Source organism: Cibotium barometz, chromosome 9 (assembly GCF_041138505.1).
Source record: "Cibotium barometz isolate CiBa-2024 chromosome 9, ASM4113850v1, whole genome shotgun sequence".
Lineage (NCBI taxonomy): Eukaryota > Viridiplantae > Streptophyta > Polypodiopsida > Cyatheales > Cibotiaceae > Cibotium > Cibotium barometz.
In genome coordinates this window covers 2,075,243-2,101,000 of record NC_141054.1, presented here as the reverse complement: position 1 = coordinate 2,101,000, position 25,758 = coordinate 2,075,243, and the positions used below count along the sequence as shown (strand labels likewise).

Sequence of the window (25,758 nt, the reverse complement as noted above, 5' to 3'; positions counted from 1 at the left end):
GAAGGGGGTGAATGTGGGCAGGAGGAAGAAGGCGGAATGGTGGCGGCAGAGGGTGAAGAGGATGACTGGCCGCCCGGACCTATAGGCTCCTCTTGCGGCTCTCTCTGCGGATGACAAGTCAACGCGCCCTTCAAGGACTCCCCATTCGGCTCCTCCTGTTGAAGGACACTAAATCGGTTCCCTGTGGGAACCCACTGCTACTGCGGGTCCTACCGTCCTCGTGGGATAGCTGTCTCTCTCTCAACAGGAGGATGACGGCACCGAGTAACTCTCTGCCAATCAGGACGAGCTGTCTCTGGGTCGCCTAGCTGGCTTGAGAGCTCCTGCCCAGCCACCATCGGGGTATCTGTCGTCTCCGAGTCAGTGCCCCCCAACGTCTGCTGTGGGCCAGAAGCCTCCTGTGGTGTCGCTCTAGCCTGTCTGGACTCCTGCTGCTGGGCCTGTCGGCTGAGCCTGCCTCTCTGAGTGCGCCTAGGGCAGGCCTTCGCTAGATGTCCTACCTAGCGGCAAATGAAGCACTGGTTCGGGAGGCCAGAGTATTCCACCTTCTAAGCCAGCCATTCACCTGCCAAGGTGGGAAGCTGTATCTTCGTCGGTAGCTAAGCCGGGTCTGAAACAAGAACTCTCACAGAAGGAAGACTCGCTGCCTTGGCAACCACCGAGGCTGCCGTGTGAGGTGACTCGATGTACGTCCCTAGGGCCTTCCCAATCTGTGGCAAGAGGTGTAAGTACTCCCTGCGGAGTCCCGGCAGACAAGCTGTCTCACTGGAAAGCCCCTCTCCTCCTTCGGGATGAAAGAGGAGGAGGTCTCTGCTACTACTGGATCAAAACCATGGATCCACGGTCGAAAATGAGCCCTAGAGGAGCGCAAAGCCAATGGAGACATCTGTAGAATGCGTGCGGCTGCCTCCTGGGACTCGAACTCAATCTGGTAGAAACCACGGCTGAGCAACTGTATATCAATGATTTTGCCTACATCAGTGAGCAAACGGCTCTGAAGAAGATCTCGAAGCTCGCCGCGGCTGGGTCTGCTTCCGACGACTTTTCCAATGACGAAATATTGCTGGAGTCGCTCAATCTCGGTGATGAAGCCCGCTCTCTCCTCGTCGGTGAGAGAGAGCCGAATAGCGGGGGCATCAGGGGCGAGCGAGGGAGCTTCAGTAGAGTCCCTCGCTGTGCGAAGAGGATGCCTCCGCCATTCGTGCCTGCTGTTGAAAAGAAGGGGAGAGAGGAGGCGAGAGGGAGGAAGAGCAGCGGGGGGAAAGAGGGGGAATCGTCGCGAAGCAGCAGAGCGGGTGGTATCTATGCAACCAAGTTACCGTAGCTCATTGAAGTATCGTAACAGTTTGCTCAAAACTCATAGTGTGTTTTTTCATTAGTGTATGTGTGTGAGAGTGTGTATGTGTGTGAGAGTGTGTAAGGGGAAAGAGTGTGTGTTTGCATTAGTGCATGTGTGTGTGTGTGTGTGTGTGTGTGTGTGTGTGAGTGTGTGTGTGTGTGAGTGTGTGAGTGGAGGGGAGAGAGAGAGAGAGAGAGAAACACACAGAGAGACAGAGACATGGAAGTCTATGTGTGAGAGTGTGTAGGGGGAAAGAGTGTGTGTTTGCATTAGTACGTGTGTGTGTGTAAGAGAGAGAGAGAGAGAGAGAGAGAGAGAGAGAGAGAGTTTCGACATTTGAGAGTGTGTGCATGTGTATGTGAGAGAAAGAGGGTGTGCATGTGTGTGTGTGTGTGTGTGTGTGTGTGTGTGAGAGAGAGAGAGAGAGAGAGAGAGAGAGAGATTACATATAAGATGCATTTATTTGAGAGTGAGCACACCTCACCACTCATCCCTACCATTAAAATTTAATTAATTAAAATTATATATATGTGTGTAAATCTATTTAAGTGCGTGTGTGTGTGTGTGTGTGTGTGTGTGAGAGAGAGAGAGAGAGAGAGAGTTTCTATGTGAGAGAGTGTGCGTGAAGAGAGAGAGTGTGTGTGTGTGTGCATGAGAGAGAGACAGAGAGAGAGGCTAAGAATTTCTATGTAGGAGATAGTTTGTGTGGGAGAAGATAGTGTGTGTTTTCACTAGTGTATGTGCGGTGTGTACATGTGTGTGTGTGTGTGTGTGTGTGTGTGAGAGAGAGAGAGAGAGAGAGAGAGAGAGATAATTTCTACGTAGGAGATAGTTTGTGTGGGAGGAGAGAGTGTGCGTTAAGATTAGTGTATGTGTGGTGTGTACATGTGTGTGTGTGTGTGTGTGTGTGTGTGTGAGAGAGAGAGAGAGAGAGAGTATATGCATGCATGTGCGTACATCTACATCTATGTGTAGAATGTGCTTGAGAGAGAGTGAGATGGGGCAGACCTAGAGAGAGAGAGAGAGAGAGAGAGAGAGAGAGAGAGAGATGTAATGAGGGAGGCTGAAAAGAGAGAGAAAGAGAGTGAGAGATAGAGAATAAAAAGTAGCTTTTAATAAAATATAAATTAAATAAAAAATATATATGTATATGTGTGTATACATGTGTGTGTGTGTGTGTTTTTATTTACATTTATATATACATACATACATATGTATGTATGTATATATATATACATATGTGTATATATATATATATATTTGTGTGTGTGTGTGTGTGTGTGTGTTTAGATGTGTATGATATATCTATCTATATATTTAAAAGTGACCACAACTTATCACCCATCTCCGTACATTAAAATTTAATCAAAATTAATTAAATTATGTCAATGTTTGTATTTATATTTTTAAATACATGTATATATGTATAGGTTTATGTATCTAAAACATAATATTGTATATACTATATATTTACATGTGTATGTGTGTGTGTGTGTGTGAGAGAGAGAGAGAGAGAGAGAGAGAGAGAGAGTGTATATTTACATGTGTATGTGTGTGTGTGTGTGTGTGTGTGTGTGTGTGTGTGTGAGAGAGAGAGAGAGAGAGAGAGCGATTCTATGTGTGGGAGAGTGTAAGAAGAGAGAGAGAGAGTGTGCATGTGTGTGTGTGTGTGAGAGAGAGAGAGAGAGAGAGAGAGCGGGTGTGTATATGTGTGTGCATGTGAGGGGGAGAGAGAGAGTTTCAACATTTGAGAGTGTGTACGTAACAGAGAGAGGGAGAGCATCATGTGCATGTGCATATGTGTGTGAGAGAGAGAGAGAGATGGTTGTAGAGAGGGAATAGTTCTTTTTTGGAACCTTGGTCGGCCGCAGCAATGCACGGGTGCAATACTAGTTTCTCTTATTATCGTGTGATCGTGCAACCATAAACCCATGTGGGCGGCTCTATGTGTAGAAGTGTGGGGAGCATGAACGCCATGGACTTTAATCGGGCAGTGATGAGGACATCGTGTCCTCATAGGTGCATGAACTCCATGGATGGGCTGAAATCGGACGGCCGGTAGCATCTCTCTCTCTCTCTCTCTCTCTCCACCGGCCATAGCCCAGAGAGAGCCCATCATAGCCATAGCCAGCTAAAATCCATTCTGATCTCTCTCTTGTTAAAACGGGTGAAACTTCAGGCAGAGCGAGCATGGCAAGAAGCCAAAGCAAGAGAGGGATCTCGCGAAGGCCCCACATCTGCGCCTGCACTCTCGTTTTGTTGAGGAAGGAAAAATGAGAACGCCCCCAAGCGAGCTCGAGGAGGCAGTGTTGGCAACCACCCACAAAATCAGGAGCACACTCACTCAATCGCAGTTGTTGCTGCTGTTGAAGGCAGCTGCGCCTGCACTCTCTCACAGTTGTTGTTGAGGAAGGAAACATGAGAACGCCCCCTCTCAAGCCTCCTCTGCGGCCTCCTTTATACATCATCGAACCGCCTCTATTAGGTGGCCTCCATGTAGCCCACCTACACATCCGCGTGGCTCCTAAGCGGATTTGCCAAGATCTGTTTCTAAAATAAAATAAGCTTTCAAAACTTTCGAAAATTTTCAAATCTTGTTTTTTTTAAACGTTAAACAAACAACATTTTCGTGTACCAAAACTAATTATTTCAAAAGAAACATTTTGGGTGCTTATTAGTAGCAGTCTGATATCCCCCACATTGTAGATGACATTGTTGTGAATAAGCACCCTCAACTATGTCTATCTAAAAACTATTATTATTTGTGTATAGACGATTCACACAAACACTTTAATATGTTAAAAAATAGAATAATAAATAAAATTATATGCATAAGAGAACAATTCCAAAGGCTAAAAAGTTATTGTTTTAAGTTGTTTAAGAAAGCTCTTTACATGCATTACACAAATAAAGCTACAAGTGACCGCAAGTTGGTCATTGTATATACAATTTCAAGGCCTACAATTTACTTTTATAATTTAACAATGTTGTCTTCCTTGTGTGTGTGTGTGTGTTAAGTAATGTACTCCAAATCATCATGTTAGTCAACAAAAGGTGATACACCATGAAAATGGGCATGACATTGAAGTGTCTAAATTGTAGAACGTGCTTAATCATGAATACCCTTTGAATATCGAGATGATAATACAACAAAACCAATGTTCAAATAGCCAAGTGTAGTGTTTGTAAAATTGAGAGAGATAGACGATAGCCCAAGGCTAGCATCTCACCTACACCTATCAAACAAAAACCAATGATTAGGGCCACAATAAATTGTTGTGTATGTAGGCTTTATAAGTTCAACCCGATTGTTATCCCTATCGGAGCTAGTCAACAAATGAAATAGTACTCTACACAACTAGCCACTATGAAGTTGATTGAAATTCAATCCATTGGCTAAAGGTTACAATATGCCCAAATAAATGTTTTCGTTGTAGGTAGTCATTAAATATGTACTAAGAAGTCGAGATAACACAACTTGTCCAAAGATAACAATGTGTGCAAAACATTTTTTGGGTTTTCTTTTCATTAATTAGCGCAGTGGGAGGGACGTCGAAGGTTCCAGATGTGGTATTTTGATTAATTGCAAGGGGTAGGTGGCGGTAGGTGTGGAGTGCCTTAGCATGGTGGACATGTGTGTGCAATCAACATTTCATTTTGTCCTTCTCCGACGTGAATAGTGCTCTGTTTTGACTCTGGGAGCTTCTGCTCTCACCGTGGAGGCAATTGCGTGTTTGTTGCAGGGAGGACGTGGTCCTCGTCACATGGAGGCTCTTCCCTGCTGGAGGTTTGTATGGGTTGGTACATCGTCACCTAGAATGTTCTGCATTTGTTTCGGCATTGCATGTTGACGTGCGATGGCCCTATCAACTCTTGCTATGCTTGGCTTATTTACATGTAGTGGTTTCCATCATTGTGTTCCTCTTTTGATGCTTTGGGTGGCAGCTGTCTTTGTGAAAATGGTTTATATACAAGTCTATCGGCTATCGTGCCTCTGTTATGTGTGTCCCCCTCTTGATCTCCTGGGCGACCGCCTATTAGCAGCACCCGGCCCTCTGAGTCGAAGCACATGGCCCTCTGAGTCGAACAAGGAGAATGTGCCTCCTCGAATCCTGACTCCTCTTGAAGGTCCAATCGAGTAGGAAAACTTGAAATGTCTTCTTTTGTCACCTTTCTCTCGATTAATATTTGTGCAATAGTTGTTAGTTACATACGGTTATCTAAGGTCTGGCCCTTTATTTAATTAATGCCCATGGTAGTAGGCATTAATTAAATGTGCACCATCGACAAAATTGTGAATATGCCCAAAGAAATGTTTTCGTTATAGGTAGTCATTAAATATGCACTAAGAAGTCGAGACAACACAACTTATTTAAGTAAAACAAGTCGGCTCTCGCCTGTCTGTGACAAAGGCTGACACCTCTCTCTCTCTCTTTCTCTCTCTCTCTCCCCTGCTCTGTATCCACCCCCTGCACTTTGCATTCTTTGATGACACGTGTCAAAAGAGACGTCAGTCCCCTTTATATACAATATAGAAGGTGAAACCACATGAGACACTTTAAGTAAGTCTTATAAGAGTGCCATTATAGCTTAGGCAAGAAAAGATTTGATCAATGGTCATTGGTCGGTCCTCTTCCAATGTACTTACCATACATAAGCTGACAGTAGTACGTATGGTTTCATGGTTGCTTTTATGAGGAGCATCAAAAGAAAGGCATTTGGACCATATATTTGAAGCTCACAGAGGCTGTCATCAACTAGATAGCCACATGGAAACCCGTTTCCGCCCCCTTGAAAACATTTAGTCGTATTTCCATCCCATTTCTTTTAACGCTGGCCACAACCTGGGATGAGGTGGCTGCCACATCCAAACCATCCAAAGACAAATCTTCAATGGCTAACCTGGGCTGGACAAGGATCAACGTCATATGTGAGGGTTCTCTTCATATAGAAGCCATATGTGAGGGTTCTCTTCATAAAAGCCTTTGGACTCCAGCGGGGCTTGGGTTGCATGGGTTTGTCTGGTGCTTGGCTTGTTGTTCTTTGTAGATTGTGGTCGCCAAGTTTTGGCTTTGGCATACCTTAGCTAACCAGGGTGCTTTGGCACCCACTGTTGCTTAGGACCTCCCCTCGTGGGCTGTGGAGATTGGCATTTGGGAGGTAACCTCCATCTTTGTCACCGAGGTTTTGAATCACTATAATGGCTTGAGGGGGTAGTCAGCATGGCAAAGTAGAGGTAATTCCCAGTAGAGGATTGGGAATTACCGGACTTGATGGATTGTGTTTGGAAGATGAAGCTTGGGATGTTGAAAGGTTTGGGGCTATCCTTGTCAAGGGTATACACTAATTGCTCTACTCGAGAGCTACAATTCTCTTATTATGCAAGCAGTGGTGGCGTTCCATCGCCTTCTTCCATTGTGCCTACTAGGGTCACATATAGAACTTGCAAGTAACATGCTTAGTTCCAATGTAAAACAATTGACATTGACAATTATTCGTCATGTTGATGGTAGTTGTTGAAGGTGTTAAGGGTGGGTGGCCTAGAGAGGTCCACGTCTCCCATAACAGTAAGTTATGAAGGCCATGTATCAACCAAGGTTTGGCCACACACTCCGTGGTCTTTTTGGGAAAACTCTAGCTCAAGACAAGCAAATTTCACTGTGGTTTTTATGACACATGCACCTTGAAGGTCAGATATGTGACATCTTCCCCTCAATTCATGAGCACAATATCACATGTGCAGCAGATTTAAAGCCCTAAGATACCACCTCCTCATTCCACCACTGCAATGCCCATAGTGATCTCCACTTGCTGGCCCTTTTCTTACTACCCACTGCCCTGCAATCTACCATCTTGATGTAACTGTCCAGGAGAAGCAAACTTCTACTACTACTAAGAGAAGTGTTTTCATCACAACTGCAACTGTGGGTGCTTGGAAGAGAAGTGTCAGGCTGGTTTAAAGGAGCAGTGCTGTTGCAGGGATAGCTGGGCCCTGTCTTTTTAAGCGGCCAGTTAATTCTGGCAAAAGGGGCTGCGACCTCTGCCCATCCACCCATGCTAAGTTTGCTTCTTGTATGCAGACTGGGACGAGCAGGCAGAAAGGGGTGTGTCCAGGCAATGTTGAATAACTTCATGGCTTTTTGCATGATGCTGGATACCTAAATGGACATCATAACAGCTGAAAGTATTGAACATTATCTCAAGTAAAATATGTGAGCAGAACCATGACAACTTTCACAAAGGTAGCCTACAACCTTACCTTTCTGAAGGTTTGCAAGAAGGCGTGTGTACATCTTCCAGCATCCTGAATGTCCACGCGAACGGCCCACTGCTACAATGGCAACTGCTTCTTACCTCTTTATGGCTCTATTAGATGCAAAACATAGCACATCATGCTTCTACTAGTCCTGAAGGCATAGTTCCCCATAGAGTGTCGTGTTTTGAACCACCCAGAGACTCAAGGTGATTTACGATGTGACACGACTCCAAACCACCCAGAAACATTACAACATGTACTTTGTGATCTAGCATTTACAATGTTTGAATTTGAATGGCGCTTTTCAATATGATACTCTCTCCAACCAATTTGTTCGTTGTGGAACAACTTACAAGCCACCAGCAACGTGCCAAACAACAGGCGGAACACCAAGTCAACACTTGCAGAGCTCTCTAGCCTTGATAAGATTGAAGCTCCCGCAAGCAGCCGTACTACGGCAAGGTAGAGGAGATGGGGTGCCGTGCCGGGGGAGGGGGGGGGGGGCAGATATCACGAAGGGTTGCTGTCGTCTCGCGCTTTAGCTTCCCATGAGGCTGTTCTCCTATTGAGGCCTGCTGGCAGCAGGCACGGTCCAGCAAGGCTGTAGCTGTCTTCAAGGACGGAGATAACACTGGCGAGGTGCCAAATGCAGCTGATGTAGACATGGAAACAATAAATGCAGCCACAAGGAGGACGAGAAGAATGAAAAACATAGTGGTGTTAGACTGGGCAGAGCTGCACACTTCCAGGTGGAATCTGGACGGTCAGGAAGCTCATGGTATGCAGCAATGATGAGGAAGAACCATAGGAAGGTCATGAGGAGCGGTAAAGGAAAAGAAGTGTCAAGTTGGTTTAAAGGAGCTGTGCTGGTGCAGGCTGCTGTTGCAGGGATTCCTCCACAGCTAGGCCCTGCCTTTCTAAGAGGCCGGCTGGTTCCTGCAAAGGGGCTGCAACCTCTGCCCATCCGCCCATGCTGAGTTTTCTGCTTGTGAGCAGACGAGGACAGGCAGGCAGAAGGGAGTGTATCCAGCCAACCACCCTAGACTAAGAAAGTGGCAATATGGAAGACATGCATGGTGTAACCTAATCACAGCTAATGGTTGTGCTAGAGCATATACTCTGTCCAATTTAATATATAACCTCTGCCCATCCGTGTGAGTAGACTGGGACAAGCACGCAGAAGGGTGTATCCAGCCAACCACACTAGAGTAAGAAAGTGGCAATGTAATAGTGTAATCTAATCATACCCAATGTTGTGCTAAACCATACTCCGTCCAATTTAATACATTACATTGCATGATCACAATTCTTAGTGGTCTGCCCACACTGCTGGCAAAAACCATGCACTGCACTTTTGTCGATTCATCTCTGTTGAACAACTTCATGGCCTAGTGTGACCTTATAATACCTAATGGTTGTGCTTAACCATGCTCAGTCCAATTTAAGACATTGCATTACATGATCACAATTCTTAGTGGTATGCTCACAGCTGCTGCCAGAAACCATGCACATCTCCCTACTGGACCTTTGTTCATTGGGTTGGGCATCTCTGTTGAATAACATCACGGCCTTGTGCTTGATAACTTTATGGCCTTGTGCTTGATGCCAGATACCTGAAGTGGAAAATGGACAATGTAACAGCTGAAAGTATTGAACATTAGCTCAAGTAGAGTATATAAACAGAACCTTAACAACTTTTACAGAGGTAGTCTACAACCTTCCCTTTCTAGAGGTTAAAGAAGATGTATGTACATCTTTCAAGCACCCTGAATGTCCATGTGAATAACCCGTTGCTACAATGACGACTGCATCTTACCTCTTTATTGCTCTAGAAGCAAAACATAACACAGCATATTCTACTAGTAGTTGCCCATAGAATGTCGTGTTTCGAAACCACCCACAAAAGTACTTTGAGACATAATCCAGAAATATTACATGTACTTTGCCATGACACAATCACCCTAGCATTTACAATGCTTCCATTTGAATGGCACTTTTCAATGGGACATACTCTCCCATGTAGGCCCCAAGATGTTCTGAGAGTGCAGTCCAATCGATTTGTTCATTGTGGAACGATTTACAAGCAAAGTAGAACACCGTTTGAGCAAGCATGCCAAGGAGAGTGACAAAGGTTAGAAGGGCCACCAGAACCGCGCCAAATAACAGGCGGAACACCATGTCATTGCTTGTGTGGTCATGATGCCGATGATGCAGCACATAGACATGGAAAAGGATGCTGATGACTCCCCCAGATATCAGATACACGGAAAACAGCACAAAGGCCAGAGCTCTCTTACCCTTGATGAGATTGAAGCTCCTCCTAAGTGCAGCAAGGCCGTAGCTGTCTTCGAGGACAGTGATAACACTGGCAAGGTGCCAAATGCAGCTGATGTAGACATGGAGCGCAATAAATGCAACCACAAGGAGGACGAGGAGAATGAAAAACACAGCGGTGTTGGAATCTGCGAAGCTGCGGACTGCCAGGTGGATGGTGAGGATGCTGATGCCATGGTATGCGGCGATGATGAGGAAGACCCATAGGAAGGTGATGAGGAGGCGTTTCCAGACAGTGGGAACAACACCAAGGACCTTGGTGTACGACACCGATTTTTCGGTGTAGATGCAAGCGACGCTGTACACAATTGCAGAGGTTGAGAGGAGAGAGAAAGCTAAGACAAAGAGGAGATACCCAGCAAAAAAGGCGAGCAGGGTAGCCCACTCGCCCGCGAGGTCGGCCTCGCGGCGGTCGGCGGCTGGCGTCCCCTCGTGCGTCTCGATGAAGTGCTCATTGTGGCGGATTTTGTGGGCCAATGGGCCCGAGACCAGGTGGTGCGCCAGTAGCATGAAGCAGAGCGGCAGGATGAGCGTCGACGCCAGTGAAAAAAAGAGCCTCCCGTACTGCCTCAGAATCCTCGCCGACTCCTCCACAATCCCCCGCAGGTGCTGCAGCTGCTCCCGATCCATCCTATTCTTGCGAGCTCTTCTTTGTTTCTACGTAGCAGAAGAAAATGAAATAGTTAACCCTAATTCTGCCGTGACCGAGAGTCAATGTGCCTCATAAACGTGGCTACTTGTGCGAGAAGAGAGAGAGAAGGGGTCGTAGAATGCAACAATAGGGCATATAATACCAACGGTGGGACTTGAACTCGGGTGGATCATGGTCTACGCACAAGAAGAAAATGAAATAGTTATCCTTAATTCTGCCGATAGCCTACGCAGCAGAAGAAAATGAAATAGTTAACTTTAATTCTGCTATACCGAGAGCCAATGTGCCTCATAAACGTGACTACTTGTGCGAGAAGAAAGAGAGAGGTATTAACAGCCGTAGAATGCAACACGAGGGCATATTCTACTAATGGTGGGACTTGAACTGGAGTGGATCATGGCCTTTAAATCGCACTAGCCAATCTACCCCACTTGTGGGTAGCATAAAGGTAGTAAGAGGGTCCTCTTTTATTACACACACTATGGAAGAGAGAGAAAAATTAGTTCAACATGTGGATCATTACCACTATGGAAGAGAGAGAGAGAAAGATTAGTTCAACATGTGGATCATTACCCCACATATATAGATGAGATGAGCCTCACATGATGGATACATGTTGTAAGGATGTTCACACCTTCTGTGTGGTGAAGAGGGAGGAAGTGGCTTCTGCTATTTCTTGTAGGGAAGCTGCCAAATTAGCATACCACGTGGCATGAAATTAGCAATTCTGGGTGAGGCGTATTCATCACGTTGAAGCAAATTATTATTATTATAAATCCTCCCCAATTATATATGAGCGACTTGGCAAGAACTGGAGCGGCGACGAACACCTTTGACCTGGCAAACTCGAGTTGGAGTTGGTGGGTTGGCATGCAAAGGAGCGGCACACTGGTGAACGAGGCTTACGACGGGCTGGACTGTGGCGAGAACTAGAGCAACCTCGCGAGTAGTAGATCGTTGTTGAGGAGGCATGATGCGAGCATGTAGTAGCTCGTTGAGGAGGCGAGAGGCATGTAGCAAATCGTTGTAGAGGAGGCGTGATGCGAGCTATCAAGAACATCGTGACCTGAGCGACCTGGGATGCAAACAAGCAGGCTATGCAAGACCAAGACACGAGTTCGTGGAGGAGGAATGAGGCGTGTAGCAGATTGTTGTTGAGGAGGCAGAGACAAAGTGCCTTTGGCCCTCACCTGACACCAAGTGAAAACCACCGCGAACCTTTGGCATTCAAACCTTTGCACTTCTTCGGCTTTGGTTCAACTGACTTGAGTGCTCTAGCTTGCCTTGACACCAAGACTTGCTTTGCCATGCTCCAGCAAACTGTTCTGAAACCTGTTCAAGCGGTCTTGACCTTTATGCCAGAATCTGCCTGTTCCTGTTCACCAGGGCGCAAAGTCCCTCCACTTAGTCCTGCTTAGGCCCCCATGACACCATGACGACCTTCACATTAGCTTCGTTTCCTGAGTCTGCACCATCACCTTGAACCTTTGCGTTCAGAATGTGTCTTGCCGTACTACGAAGAGCCAGTCTTCTTAGACGTCATCCCAAAAAGCTCTGCTTGGACGGCTAGGTCCCAAGTTTTACCTACTTGAACTTTGTCTCAGGCCGTACCTGCTTGGACCGCTAGGTCCCAAGTTTTACCTGCTCGAACTTCGTCTCAGGCTGTACCTTCAGTTTTGCACCCTCTTTGCCCTTTGGCTAGATCTGAGTGCTTTCCACATCCAAGTTGCTTCGAACTTTAGTGAGCCAGCTGCCACTCTGCCCCACCCAACTGCATGCACACTGCCACTTGCACATCCAGATGTTTCCATCTTCTGGTAACCTAGGGAGCCAAACGACTCTTTGCACCCACTTTGCCCTTTTGGCTACATTTGAGTGCTTTCCACGTCCAAGTCGCCTTCGAACTTCAGTGAGCGAGCCGCCACTCTGTCCCACCCAACTGCATGCACACTGCCACTTGCACATCCAGCTGTTTCCGTCTTCTAGTGACCTGGGGAGCCAAACGACTCGGGTCCACTTGCCCAATTCCAGTTGTACAAGTTCACGCCCTCACCCAGAGTGCTATGTGCCCGGCACTATGGTTCCATGTCCTGTGCTTGAGCGCTCGCAAAGTAGTCACCTTCATCAAACTTGCTTTCCAAAGCCATTCAACTTATGAGCCGTACAACTTGAGTCCACCTGTTCGAGTCCAGCTATACCCGTTTGCTCCTTTATACTACAGAGTGCTATCTGCCCGGCACCACGGTCCTTAGGCTGTAATCGAGAGCTCCCAAGTAGTCCCCTTCTTCAAACTAGCTTTCCCAAGTCACACAACTATGTGCCTTTGCAGCCCTTGCTTGGCTTGATTTAGCACGTTCCCGCTCAAAGAAACTTTGCTCTCCCCGGACCGTCGTGAGCCCTAAAGCGCTTGTGGCACCTTAGAACCCACGGGAGAAGTCGGTGGTGAAACTGACGTGTGCCGCTTGACGGCCTGCACGGTGACCTTGTGCTCTGCTTGACGGCCAGCACGGCCACTTCCTTGGACCACTGCAAGGCCCGCTTCTCTTTATTGGAGTCAAAGAACCCAAGGCTCTTGGTGCCGTCGTCGTCGCGGACTTACCCTCACCCAGGTTCGGTTTTATTGGTGTTGCTTTATTCGGGCAGCGCGTGCACCACTTCGGGCTACACCGCCACATGGGGACCATCCTTGGTCCGTCTTGCTTCAGTTGCCCAGGGCTCTTGGTGCCATCGCGTGGCCTTACCCTCACCTAGGCAGGTCTTCAGTGTTGCGGGTGACGCGTGCACCTCGGCGGGCTACACGGCCACAAGGGGGAGCACTCCCGGTCCGTAAGCCTAGGGCTCCTGGTGCCTCTTCTTAGAACTTACCCTCACCCAGGGGAGTCTTCGGTGTTGCCTTTGGGGTCATGGGTCTGTTGGTGCCTTCTTTGGCCTTACCCTCACCCGCATGCCCGATGTGTGCCACCATCATTACATATTCCAGGTTGGTTATCGTACCATAGCTCGGTGGTCTTTGTGAAGGTTGCTTGCTTGGCTCTTGAAAACCTAAAAGGGATGTTGACACCTAAAAGGTTGCTTGCTTGGATGTTGACACCTTCTGTCTCACCCTGCTTAGCACTGCAAAAAAGGAGTGCGAGCTCGGCTTTGCTTGCCTCGCCCGAGTTGATCCTGGGTTGATCTGAAAAAGGCTTCGGCTCCTCCGACCTAGCTCGTGTTTTGCACTGCGAAGGAGTGCGCTTGACGCGTTCACCCTTTGGCTTGATCCTTTGTGATCTGAAGAGGGAATCAGTACCTTCAGCCTATCCCATGCTCTGCACTGTGGAGAACTTAGGGCTTCTACTTTGCTGCATTTGCCCAAGACGTAACCCTTGTCGATCTGGAAGGGTGTCGGCTCCTCCCGCCTAGCCCGTTTGCATCGTGATGAGAGGGGAGTGGCTCCATTGCCACAAGGCACTCCATGGCCTTAGCGGACGCCTTTGCCACTTGCATAATTTCCCAAAAGATTGGCTCGGCGGCTTGCATTCTGCTTTGACTTCCTGGGCACCACACCAACACGACATCCCATTCCGCCGCATCATCCAGTTTCTTAGCATAAGCAAACCCGGTCCCATCCCCGACGCTGTCTCTGCATGCATGGCCCCTTTGTTATCTTCCTTTGCTTGACCTTTGAGTGGCTACCAGCTCGCGGTCCCCATCTGGTGCTGTCGGTCCATGAAGTCCCACCCTGACCTATTGCCTGCCTCGCCGTTTTCTTCAAAGCATCACCTTCCCTTGGTTGTAACTCTGAAAGATCCCAAAGCTCGTTGCTCTTCTTTTCAGAAGTGCTCACAGCCCCACAAGGATCCAGTGCATGCTTATCTGCTCAGCTCATGTGCCAACATCTTTTGCTGGACTTGCACCCGGGACTTCACACCTCACTTGGAACCCAACTGTCCCACTGGCCTCCAAGCATGTCGCCCAACTTTGGAATTTCTTCGAACGGACCGCGCGGTTGCGATCCCCTCGAAAAACTGAATCATTTTTCATATCTAGCACATCCCCAAATTCCATCGTTCGGGCCCCCCGTCGGGAGCTGCGTTGTTTCAAGACGCCTCGCGTCGGCAACTCGGGGTCCTCCTCACAATTGAGTTTGAGTCTTCTTGCTCTAGTTATAGGAGTAGTTTGTATGCTTGCTCTTTTTCTTTGTTGCATGCATGCTTAGGGATTGTGTGGGTGAGTGATGGTGTTGATGTATTTTCTCTTATCCCTCTCTCCTTCCCTAGTCTACTCTCTCATGCTCTCACTCACCGTGGCATCAAAGTATAAGTTGAGCTTTCCATATCTTTCTCTCTCTTTGCTCCCCACCCATTGCAAAGCTCCTTTGTGATGACAATGAAGGAGGCATGGTTGAGGACCCTAGCTCTCCACAAGAGACAATTATTGTACCAAGAGTGGCTTGAGGTGCAAACCGGCAAGACCCTTGCATTCTTCTTCCGTTCTCTCTATCTTACAAAACGTTAGTGTTCTCAATCGGTTAAACATCATTGGCACCACTTTCGGGGATGTGCCTTTGCTTAGGAATCCCTTGCTATACTTTGCATTTGGAGTATTAACTTAGCCCACTTGAAGTGTTTATCCATCAGTTTATGTTAGATCTCCGTAGCGCCGCTACGGTTGCTACTACAGGAGGGGACGGCCTGTGGCTCACCACCCAGCCACAGAGGAAGAATAAGGATTGCCCCTCATCCCCCAGGCTATATAGTGTGTGGCCTGCCGTCCACACACTAGCATGGCCGCCCATGACTCCGCATGGGCGTCCTCTCCCACTGAACCCCGGATGGCTTCGTCCTCGACGCTCCGGCCAAGGCGTTGACGCTAAAGCCCCGTCTGGCCATCCGGTCTGCCGTCGGTCACCAGACGTTACAGCCTACGTGACATTACTCCCCCCCTTAAGAAGAGTTTTTGTCCTCGAAAACAAATTGGGGAAACCTCTTGGAAATTGCATTACGGCGTTCCCAAGTAGCTGCCTCCTCATCCCTGTCTGTCCATTTAACAAGTACCTTGGCCGTACTTATGCAAAGGGGACGCCCAATTGCATTTAAGAGTAAAAAGTTAGATCGTGCGCAATGTAACTACTCGGCTTACGAGTGAGAGTTACTAGCGATAGTTCATGCACTGAAAAAGTGGAGACACTATTTATATGGTGCTCCTTTTGAGGTCCGAACGGACCATGAAAGTCTGAAATGGCTTTCAAGTCAAAGTGAACTGAAGGGTAGAAAATCTCGGTGGGCGGAGATTCTACAGGAGTTTGACCTTCAGATACGTTACCAGAAAGGTAGGTATAACGTGGTGGCAGATGCACTTAGTCGCATGCCATAGATTAATGAACTTAGTTTCACAGTCTTCAAGAATGATTTCTTGGAGTCACTACGTGGTTTATGTGAGCACGATCCATCTTTTAGAGAGGTCTGGCGCGCTGCTGTACGCGTACGCACTTCTTCACAGACGCGACCACCTCCCTCATTGGCACGGATTGCTAGTCCGGAGAGACTGGCCGCCGAAGGTGCAAACGGGAAGGGAAGCGAGAGTTAGTCTCCGGAGAGACTAGCCGTGTCTTCTGGGTATAGTTTGGACCTGGAGAGCTCTGACGTAGGCCCTTCATCACCTTTGACTGCCATGGCTTCAAAGGGGGGTGATAAACTTCGTTGAGGGGAGAAATATGCTAATTACTCCATTGACGACGCGTACTTACTCTACAAGGGTAGAGTATGTGTACCAACTATTGCTGACTTTCGGGCCCAAATTCTTAAAGAAAGTCATGATAGTCCAAGTGCGGGTCATCCCGGGATTCAGAAGACCTATGCACTAGTAAAAAGACAGTTTTATTGGCCTAGTTTGTTTAAGGACGTCCAGACTTATGTGCTGAAATGCAATAAGTACCATGTCAATAAACACGAACATCTTAAGGTTGGAGGACTACTCCATCGCTAGAGATTCCTCAAGGGAAATGGGAAAGCATTTCCATGGATTTCATTACCGGTTTACCCACCAAGACGAGTCGAGGGAATGACTCGGTGTCGGTGGTAGTGGACAGGTTAACTAAAATGGCAAAGTTTATCGCCACGAAGAAAACTGTTAAAACGCTAGAGTTGGCAAAACTCTTTATTGAACATCTCTACAAGCTATATGGCCTGCCCGCAGATATAGTGTCGGATAGAGATAGAAAGTTCAACAGTCATTTTTGGAGGGAAGTCTTCAAAAAGTTGGATACTACTCTGAGTATGAGTACAGCAGATCATCCGAAGTCTGATGGTCAAACTGAAAGAGTTAACCAGATTCTAGAGGATACGTTGCGTTCTTATGTTAGTAAGAAGCAATCTGATTGGGAAGAGTACTTGCCCTTATTGGAGTTTGCCTATAACAGCTCCAAACACTCAGCGGCGGCGGCCCGGCGACTGGATTTACACCATTCATGTTAATGTATGGATTCCAACCGAGATCTCCGATGGCTGTAGGCCTAGAAAAGAAGAAGATTCAATCTGTCAAGGATTTCCTCAAACAAACCCAAAATAAAGTGTACCAATGGCCTCATCACTAGCGTATGTTTCCAAGACAAACGGCTCATTTGGATCGACAATAGTTTAAACAGGTGCAGCTGCTACGACCACCTTGAGCTTATCAAAGCTCTTCTGTTGGGCTTCCCCCCAACTAACGTTTTTAGTTTTTGACCTTAACTGGACAGTCAACGGGACTGCGATCTTGACGTAGTCCTTCACATACTGTCAGTAGAACCCCGACATGCCAAGAAAAATCTGCAGTTCCTTGAGATTCTTCGGCGCTGGCCATTTAAGAATAGCCTCTACTTTTTCTGGCTCCATCCGCGTACCATCGACGAATATAATATGGCCAAGGTAGTGAATTTCTGTTTCAAAAAATTCACATTTGCTCTTCTTTGCAAATAGTTTGTGCTCTCGCAACAACTCGAACACTAGACGCAAATGCTCTATGTGTTCTTTCTGTGTCTTACTGTACACAAGAATATCATCTAGGAAAACTACTACGAATTTTCCCAGATATGGACGTAAAATGCTGTCCATCAGTGTCATAAACGTCGCTGGAGCATTGGTTAGCCCAAATGGCATAACCAAAAACTCAAAATGCCCGAAACGAGTCCTAAATGCTGTCTTTGCAACATCTTCTGCTTTAATTCTAACCTGATGATACCTTGATCTCAGGTCTACTTTTGTAAAGTATCTCGATTCATAGAGTTGATCAAATAACTCATCCATGTGTGGCATCCGATACTTGTTCTTAATCGTTATCTGATTAAGAGCCCTATAGTCTATGCACATCCGCATAGATCCATCTTTCTTCTTTACCAGAAGAATAGGCGATGCCCACAGACTTGAACTAGGCCCAATAAAGCCTTTGTTCAAATATTCATCAATTGTTCTTCCACCTCCTGTGCCTCGGAGTGGCTTAATCTATAAGCAGGTTTGCTTATAGGTTTTGATCTTGGCATAACTTCGATGCCATGGTATACTTCTCTAGATGGTGGTAAGCCATCTGGCAAATCATCAGGAAAAACATCTTGAAATTCCTCTAATAAATTCATTAAAGTATCTATGTACTTTTTCTTTAATGTCTCTTTCACCTTGGATTTTTTCTTGTTTGAATCGCATGCATGCCAAACAGGGTTTTCAAACAGTGGGTCTCGTCCAAGGCTATTTTGTTTTCCTTGTTTGTCTACGCAAACATCATCTACAGTTTCATTCTACGGAAACAAAATTTGAAAGAGAGTAACAAGCATATACCTCTGCTATCTGGCCTTTGTGGCCGCTGTGTAGCACAGCTCCATGGAGGAAATAAGTGGTGTGACGGGGACAGTATGGTCACCTTGCAGGGTAATGACTCTACCTCCATGCTCAAAACGTAGTGTATTATGTAGGTAACTCCGAGCTAGACTAGGGCCCAAGCCATACAGCCACTCCCTGCCTATACGTCTGCTCTGGCTAAGTGCATGACCTGAAAGTCAAGCAGAGGGGAAGAATTTTTGGACTGAATCCCATGCTTAAGGAGAGTGCCTCGAATGATGTTGAATCAAGAGAACCTTCTTAAGAGGAATCTTTGCATGCTTCACAATCCTTGAGACCTCATAGGAGCCAAGCAGCCCTAGGAACTGAGATTTGAGTGATAGCAAGGATGCTAGCATGAGTGAGGCCTATTACTAGTGGGAACCTATCTCTTCATATGCATATGGACCAAGAAGTTGGAGTGCTTGTCTTCCCTATAACTACTCAAAGGAGATTTGTGGATGCCATAAGAGACATTATCACATGAGGACCATTCGACGAGTGGGAGTCTTATCAAACTATCCAATGAGCGACAAATCGCCTCTGCTAGTAGAAAAACCAAGCATGGAGGTATCGACTTTTGACATGGACCCTAACCAGTGGCTCAGGGAATGAGAAGTACCAACCGTGTAGAGGAAGGAGTGATCCTTCCTAGAACCATAACTCGAATGGTCGAGACAATGGTTACATCTATAGCTTTTGGCTCGGTTAGCTCTCATAACACGAGCCTTAGAGTGTTCAAAATAGTCTGGAGGCTCACCATTCCTTCTCGCTTCATAGCATCAGCAGATCCCCGGTAGTACGAGCAATGCAAGGGGATCTAGGTTCAATATGACCAATAGAGGCCACAACTATCATCTAGGCTGCTAGGGTTGATGAGAGTTAATCCAAGCTACTTACATGACTATGGGAACCTTGCAACATGAAGCGAGGAGCTCCGGACTAGCAAGAATTATGTTTTAGATGAAGATTAGGTTTTTTAAAAAGTAAACCAATTTTTTTACCTCTTGTGGATGCTAAAAAATATTCTTCACAATCCCTTTGTTTTAGGCGTCTGACAGAAAGCCTCTTTTCTTTGTTAAAATTTATAGAAAAAGCAGTTGAAAATTGATTTTTGGTAATTTTAGTAGGATTTTGACAAAAAGTATATCTTTTTTAATGCAAAATGACATGAAAATTCCGATTCCATTTTCAAATTGTCCACTATCTAGATCGTTAATCCCAAATACTAGATCATACATTTCTGGATTGCTAATCCTCTACTCTAACCATTGAAGATATTTTTTAGGAAAGAAACCCAAATAGGGAGGGGGTAGAAACGGGGCTAGTAGGAACACACCACCACCAATTGGACCAAACCCTAGACACCAGAATACCATCAAACCTATGCAAATCGCAAAAGTGATGCCCCAAGTTCAATGGGACTAGAGACCCCATTGCATACTTGGAAGTGTTTAATTAGATGTGTGATACTTGTGGTGGTCGACTTGATGACCTTGTACGGGTAAGTGCCTTTGGCCTTACCATGGAACAAATAGGGGGAGTGACATCAATGCCTTAGGATTCTGTATGCCACTACACTGTTGTCACTACAAAGGACCTCATCGGGTGGTAGAGTGTCCCATCAAGAAGGTTATGGTAGCCACACCAACCAACCCACATGTACAAGGATTGCCCATTAAGATCATCCATTCATGGTCCATTCCTAGTCCATTAAGAGCATTCATTCCTGGTCCATTCCTTGTGCAACTCAAGAGCACAAAAACCAAGTATGAGCCTTAATTTTCTAAGCATCAAGGATGGGCTATTATAAATAGTTCCTCTCAGGATCGTGACTAGAATGCAGAATAGGAGGAGAGTTGCATCGTTCATAAAACCAGACAAGCTCTCCAGATTCACGTACTCAAAGGGTGTGAAAACTGGCCCGGGTCCTACCAGCAGCCAATCAAGTTTTGGAACATGCTAGACTTGCCCCTAGGACCAAAAGACAAAGATCCAAGAAGATAGGACAAGGGGAAGACCAAGTGATAGTTTAAGAGAAATCAAGTGAGGATATAGTTCTCACCATCTCTTCATCCTCTTCATAGGAAGAATTAAATCCCTAACCCACCAAAGACTTGCAGGAAGTTTAGCACCTTGTCTAAGAAGCTAGAAAAATATCCCAATCCTATTGAGGAAAAAAGCAAGCTAGAAGTAGCCTAGGAACTTCTAGCCATCGTCTTCCTGTCCTTTGCGAGAGTGATTTTTTGTTGGCTCCTTGCTTCAAGGAAGTCTAAGCCTATAGAATCACTTAAAGGATTGGATGGATGGAAGCTTAAACATAGGTATGGAAGAACAGATTTAAGACTCCTCGGATGAGTTGGATATAACAATGACCACTAAGGAAGAGGTGGTTTACAAAGCCTTTCCAAAGGTACTAGTGAATAAGCTAGGCCACTAATTTGAAAGTGACGACATGAATGCTATTCTCCCTATAAAGTATAAGGACATCCAATCACCACCATCTTGGATGGAGGGCATCATTACCAAGCAGTGCTAGGAAAAGTGGGGGTAACCATCACCACTTGACACTACCATATTGGATGGAGGGGCTAAAGTCAGCATCATTACCAAGTAGTGATGGAAAAATTGGGGGTAACCATCACCACTTGACACTACCAGCCTAATAGTCAAGCTCGCTGCTACTACTACACTGAGAGACGGGGCGCCATAGCAAAACCCATGGGGATATTATGGAAATCTGAGAATTAAAACTATTAGACTAAGTTTCTGTCACTCTTTTGTGGTGATGAAGTCAGAAATCATAGACATTGAGTGGACCGAGAGAATCCTCTAGTAGTGGGTCTGTTGATAGACCATAGAGCAGTTACATCAGAAAAGTAGCCCTACAAGCTCAATAAGTGCATCACATAAGGTAAAGAGAAGGTTGATGAGTCTCTTGGTATGCCTGACATCTCAGCAGATATTCATATGTTGATGGAGAGTCTAGTGGCTTAGAGTAAGGCCTTGATGAGGAGTTTGGGGTTCCAACTATTAGGACACCTCTAGTGCAAGGAAGGTTAAGGCAACACAAGGACACCAAGGATAGATCTAGGACCACGTAGGTTGAGTAGGATTAAAACCTATTCAAATTGATATATGATGGTTATGTAGCTCACCATTATGTATACATGGAAAAGGTTGTGCAAGAGGTTGGACCCACATGTTTTAAGGATACTATTGGGCATGTACATTGGGAGAAAGCCATGGGTATGTAGCTCACCATTATGTATACATGGAAAAGGTTGTGCAAGAGGTTGGACCCCATTAAGGATACTGTTGGGGCATGTACATTGGAAGAAAGCCATGGATGAAGAAATGGTTGCATTGGATCCAAATAAGACACGAGAATTAGTGTCTTTACGTGAGGGTAAAAAGGCTATGTAAGTGGGTCTACAAAGTGAAGTATAACTTAAATGAAAGCATTAGCAGGTACAAGCTGAGATTGGTTGCCAAAGGTAACGCTCAGACTACGACATTAATTTTATGAGGAGACATTCAGCCATATTGCCAAGATGGCACGTGAGAGCTATTATTATAGTGGGCTACATCAAAAGGTTGGTTTTGTATCAGATGGATGTAAAGTATGCATTCTTGTATGGTGAGTTCCAAGAGGAAGTATATTTGGAATAACCACGTGGTTATGAGGATTTGATGTACCCAAATTATGTGTGCAGGCTGTGTAAAACCTTTTATGGCTTGAAATAGGCACCGAGAGCATGGCATGATAAGATTGTGTAGCATCTTTTCACTATTGGCTTTCATATGGTAGATGTTGATCATTCACTCTATGTGCAAAAGAGTGATAAGGGGATTGTGGTCATCACCATCTATGTGGATGACTTAATTGTTGGGGGTGACAATGAAGAGAAAGTTGAGAATGTAAAGGGTCCCCTCAAGAAGAAGTTTAACATGAAGGATTTGGGTGAGCTGAGATACTTTCTTGGCATTGAGGTCATCTGGATACTTGAGGGTATATGGCTGTCACACAGCAGAGACAGTATGCATTGGATATGTTGTCCAAATATGTTATGGCTAGCTATAAGCCCATTTCTATATCGTTGGATTAGAATGACAAGCTGAGTGAAAATGTAAGTGAGTTTTTATAGGATGCCACTATGTACAGGAACATAGTGGACAGCTTGATCTATGTGATGATCAGGTATATATTTTATTATAATTTTGATACACAATAATCATAGAAAAATATGCTTGATTAACTGTGTGCAGAAACCAGTTTAATAAATGGAATGTGTGAGTGTGCACAAGGTTATTCTCTGTGCAAATATGCACAATGTTAGTTTATGTGCGATTATGCACAAGGATATTTTATGAGTTTTTTTTGTTGGCCATGTGCCAAATGATTGTACAAATTATTTATGCACACTTGTGTGTGGCATTGCTATATTATCAGCACATATGTTAGAAGAATTATGGTTATTTACACTTAGTGTGTGAACAAGCTTTAGTGCTTGAGCTATTTTTGTAAAAATGGAAAAGCAAGCCCTATTTTTTTGTACGCACAACTATTATTAGCTCCTTGGGCTATATATTGAATACAATTCTCAAAATACTTATGTCATGGAAGTGGAGTTATACACATGAGGGGGGAGATTGCACCCAATAGTGTGTTGATGGTGATGTCTACTCTATCTTATGTTTTATTTTATGCTATGCTTCAATTTTGTCAATTTAATTCAAGTCTATGCTTTAATCCTTGATGTATATGTGAGTTTCGATTAATTCTTCAAAAAGTACATGAGGTCCTGACAAGACTAAACATATAGAGGTCCATTTTATCACTTCATTAGAGAGAAGGTCTTGGCAGAGATGTTGATCTCATGTATGTCAACATAGAGGAGCAGGTAGCTGATTTTCACAAAGGCCTTGGGAGAAGAGAAGCTTTGCAAATTCCGCACTATGCTTGGAGTCATAGAGATGGAGTTGAGCATGAGTGGTAGAGATGTCAAGCTCAACACGAGCTAACACACTCATGATGTGCCTAGGTGACTATTTCACCTTTACACCACTGGTGACATGTTTGGTAGCTAACATGATGGATCTTCACCAATGATATAGTTGGACTACACCTACCCAGTCCAACCGAGTTATAGCATACTTATCTTGCTAGCTCACCTACTTAGTGTGTTCACATTATGGACCACTTGTACGTAGTACTACAATGCACAAGAGTACTAGAGTTGGATCTTCACCAATGATTCTATAGTTGGACTATACCTATCTAATCCATCTGACACGATGGATCTTTGCCAATGATTCTATAGCTTAACTACACCTATCTAGTACAACCGCATTATGGCATACTTATCTTGGCAAAGATCCATCTGACACGATGGATCTTTGCCAATGATTCTATAGCTTAACTACACCTATCTAGTCCAACTGCATTATGGCATACTTATCTTGCCAGCTCACCTCTTGGTAGCTGACACAAGAGATCTTCGCTAATGATTCTATAGAGCTGGACTACACTTACCTAGTCCAACTGCGTTATGGCATACTTATCTTGCCAGCCCATCTACTTAGCATGTTCACATTATGGGCTTCTTGTACATAGTACTCTAGTACTTATGTTGGTTTTCACTTATCTTTTGTAGACCTCTTTTGAGAGCAACAATAACAAGAAGAAGATTTTAACCTTCCATCTTTGTGTGTGTCTTATCCATTGTGTAAGTATGTGTGCTTTCAAGAGCTCAATCTCTCTCTCCTCCCCTAATATTTTCAAAAATAAGGCCAATACTATTTATGTAAAATGGTTCTCTTTAATCACTCATACATCTCAAAATGGGTGGGGGTGAAAACCTGGTCTGTGGTATGGCCCATCGCCTTGATTTCTAGTGATCAAGACACCAGTAAGGTGCTCCATCATTCAAAAAAATAAATTGTATAGGCTGCACATACACGTACTTATCTACGCATGCACATGTACTCATCTTTGCACGCATTTTTCCATATTTCTATGTATTCACATTCTTATTTGTGCACACACGTGTCCACATTTATAAGGATTTATGTTCACATCTCAGCATGCACATTCGGAGATAAGAATACATGTACACGATTTTATAGGCTAGCCAAACTTAAAAATGGTCCACTCTCTATTACCAGTCTTAAGCAAGTATGTACATGAAGTCCTTAGTCTTTCCTTATTTGACCTTAAGCACAAGGTAAGGCTGCTTTATATATTCCAATGCCTTTTTATAAAAGGTAAGTGCCCATTGTTTGAGCGAGTAAAATGGCAAAGCACGTCTTATGGTAGGTCGGGTGAATGAATGAAACCATAACCTACAAAGTGGTTAATGGTTTGGCAATGATGACTTTGACCAACAAATGAAGCCATTGAGGTGGCTAGGATTGTACCCACCACCACCATCAGTAAGGCTAGAAGATAAATAAGATGTGCGTATCTAAGATCCACCAAGGGAGGTTGGTTGATGAGTGCTCCATGCCTTCACCAAAACTGATGATGGTGGGGTTGTCAAATGGTATAAGGAGGCTTTTGCTAAGTGGGATTCAAGTGTGAATTTGCACACATACCCTAAGTCATGACACTTATTTTGAAGTACTATTTTGTACTTCTTTATAAACCTCCTAATTGATAATGTTTAATTTTTTGAGGCCTTTGCCAAACTATGATGGAATTTGATTTATTGCATGCTCTACTCTTCCACATGTATGGATAGAAAATGGTGAAGAGAGCATACCAAAATTTCCCATGAAACCTTTATGTTATCTTGGGGGAGGCAGGTGGGAGGCAGTCTTGTCAGAAATTGGCATATAACCCAGGGCAGGGTGTCGAGTTTGATTGTCTTGTGGTGATGATCATAATCCAAGATGCTTAGGCCGAGGTTTTCAGATGGCTTAGAGATCGCCAAACAGAGCTGACTTACGAAAGCCATGGAGAAGGAACATGTCGATATCTTTCATCCTTGACTTTAGTGTATAGGAAGGGTGGATATGCAAACCACACCTCCCTTGCTGACATTTCTATAAAGTGAAACCTTTATCCATCCAAACAAGCCACTCTTTCCCTCCTAGGATTAAGAGGGATGTTAAAGGCATATCTAAGAACTGGTGATATCTTTTTTCAATGAGTGAGAATATGGAGGTGGATCTAAAGGCAAATGCAAACCCTAAACTACAAGAAACAAGAACTAGATAGAAGACGAGACTTAGCTAAACACAGAAACCTTGAGAGTATGCAAGCCTTAGAACTAGACTCTCAAGGTTAGAGAAGAGGCTACGATGTAATCCCAAGCACTTATTCAAGCCATAGCATAAGAGATAC

At 45.1% G+C, this 25,758-nt stretch overlaps 1 protein-coding gene across 1 annotated transcript; it reads right to left on the bottom strand.

Annotated features, from left to right (window-relative positions):
• Positions 1 to 9,252: 9,252 nt before the first annotated feature.
• Positions 9,253 to 10,692, bottom strand: LOC147635155 (uncharacterized). Its single transcript, XM_086802326.1, has one exon. The coding sequence runs from the start codon at positions 10,557 to 10,559 to the stop codon at positions 9,564 to 9,566; it is 996 nt and encodes a 331-aa protein (XP_086658452.1). The 5' UTR covers positions 10,560 to 10,692; the 3' UTR covers positions 9,253 to 9,563.
• Positions 10,693 to 25,758: the final 15,066 nt, after the last annotated feature.

Coding starts and splice junctions, on each gene's coding strand:
- LOC147635155 (XM_086802326.1), bottom strand. CDS start 10,559: ATGGATCGGGAGCAGCTGCAGCACCTGCGGGGGATTGTGGAGGAGTCG.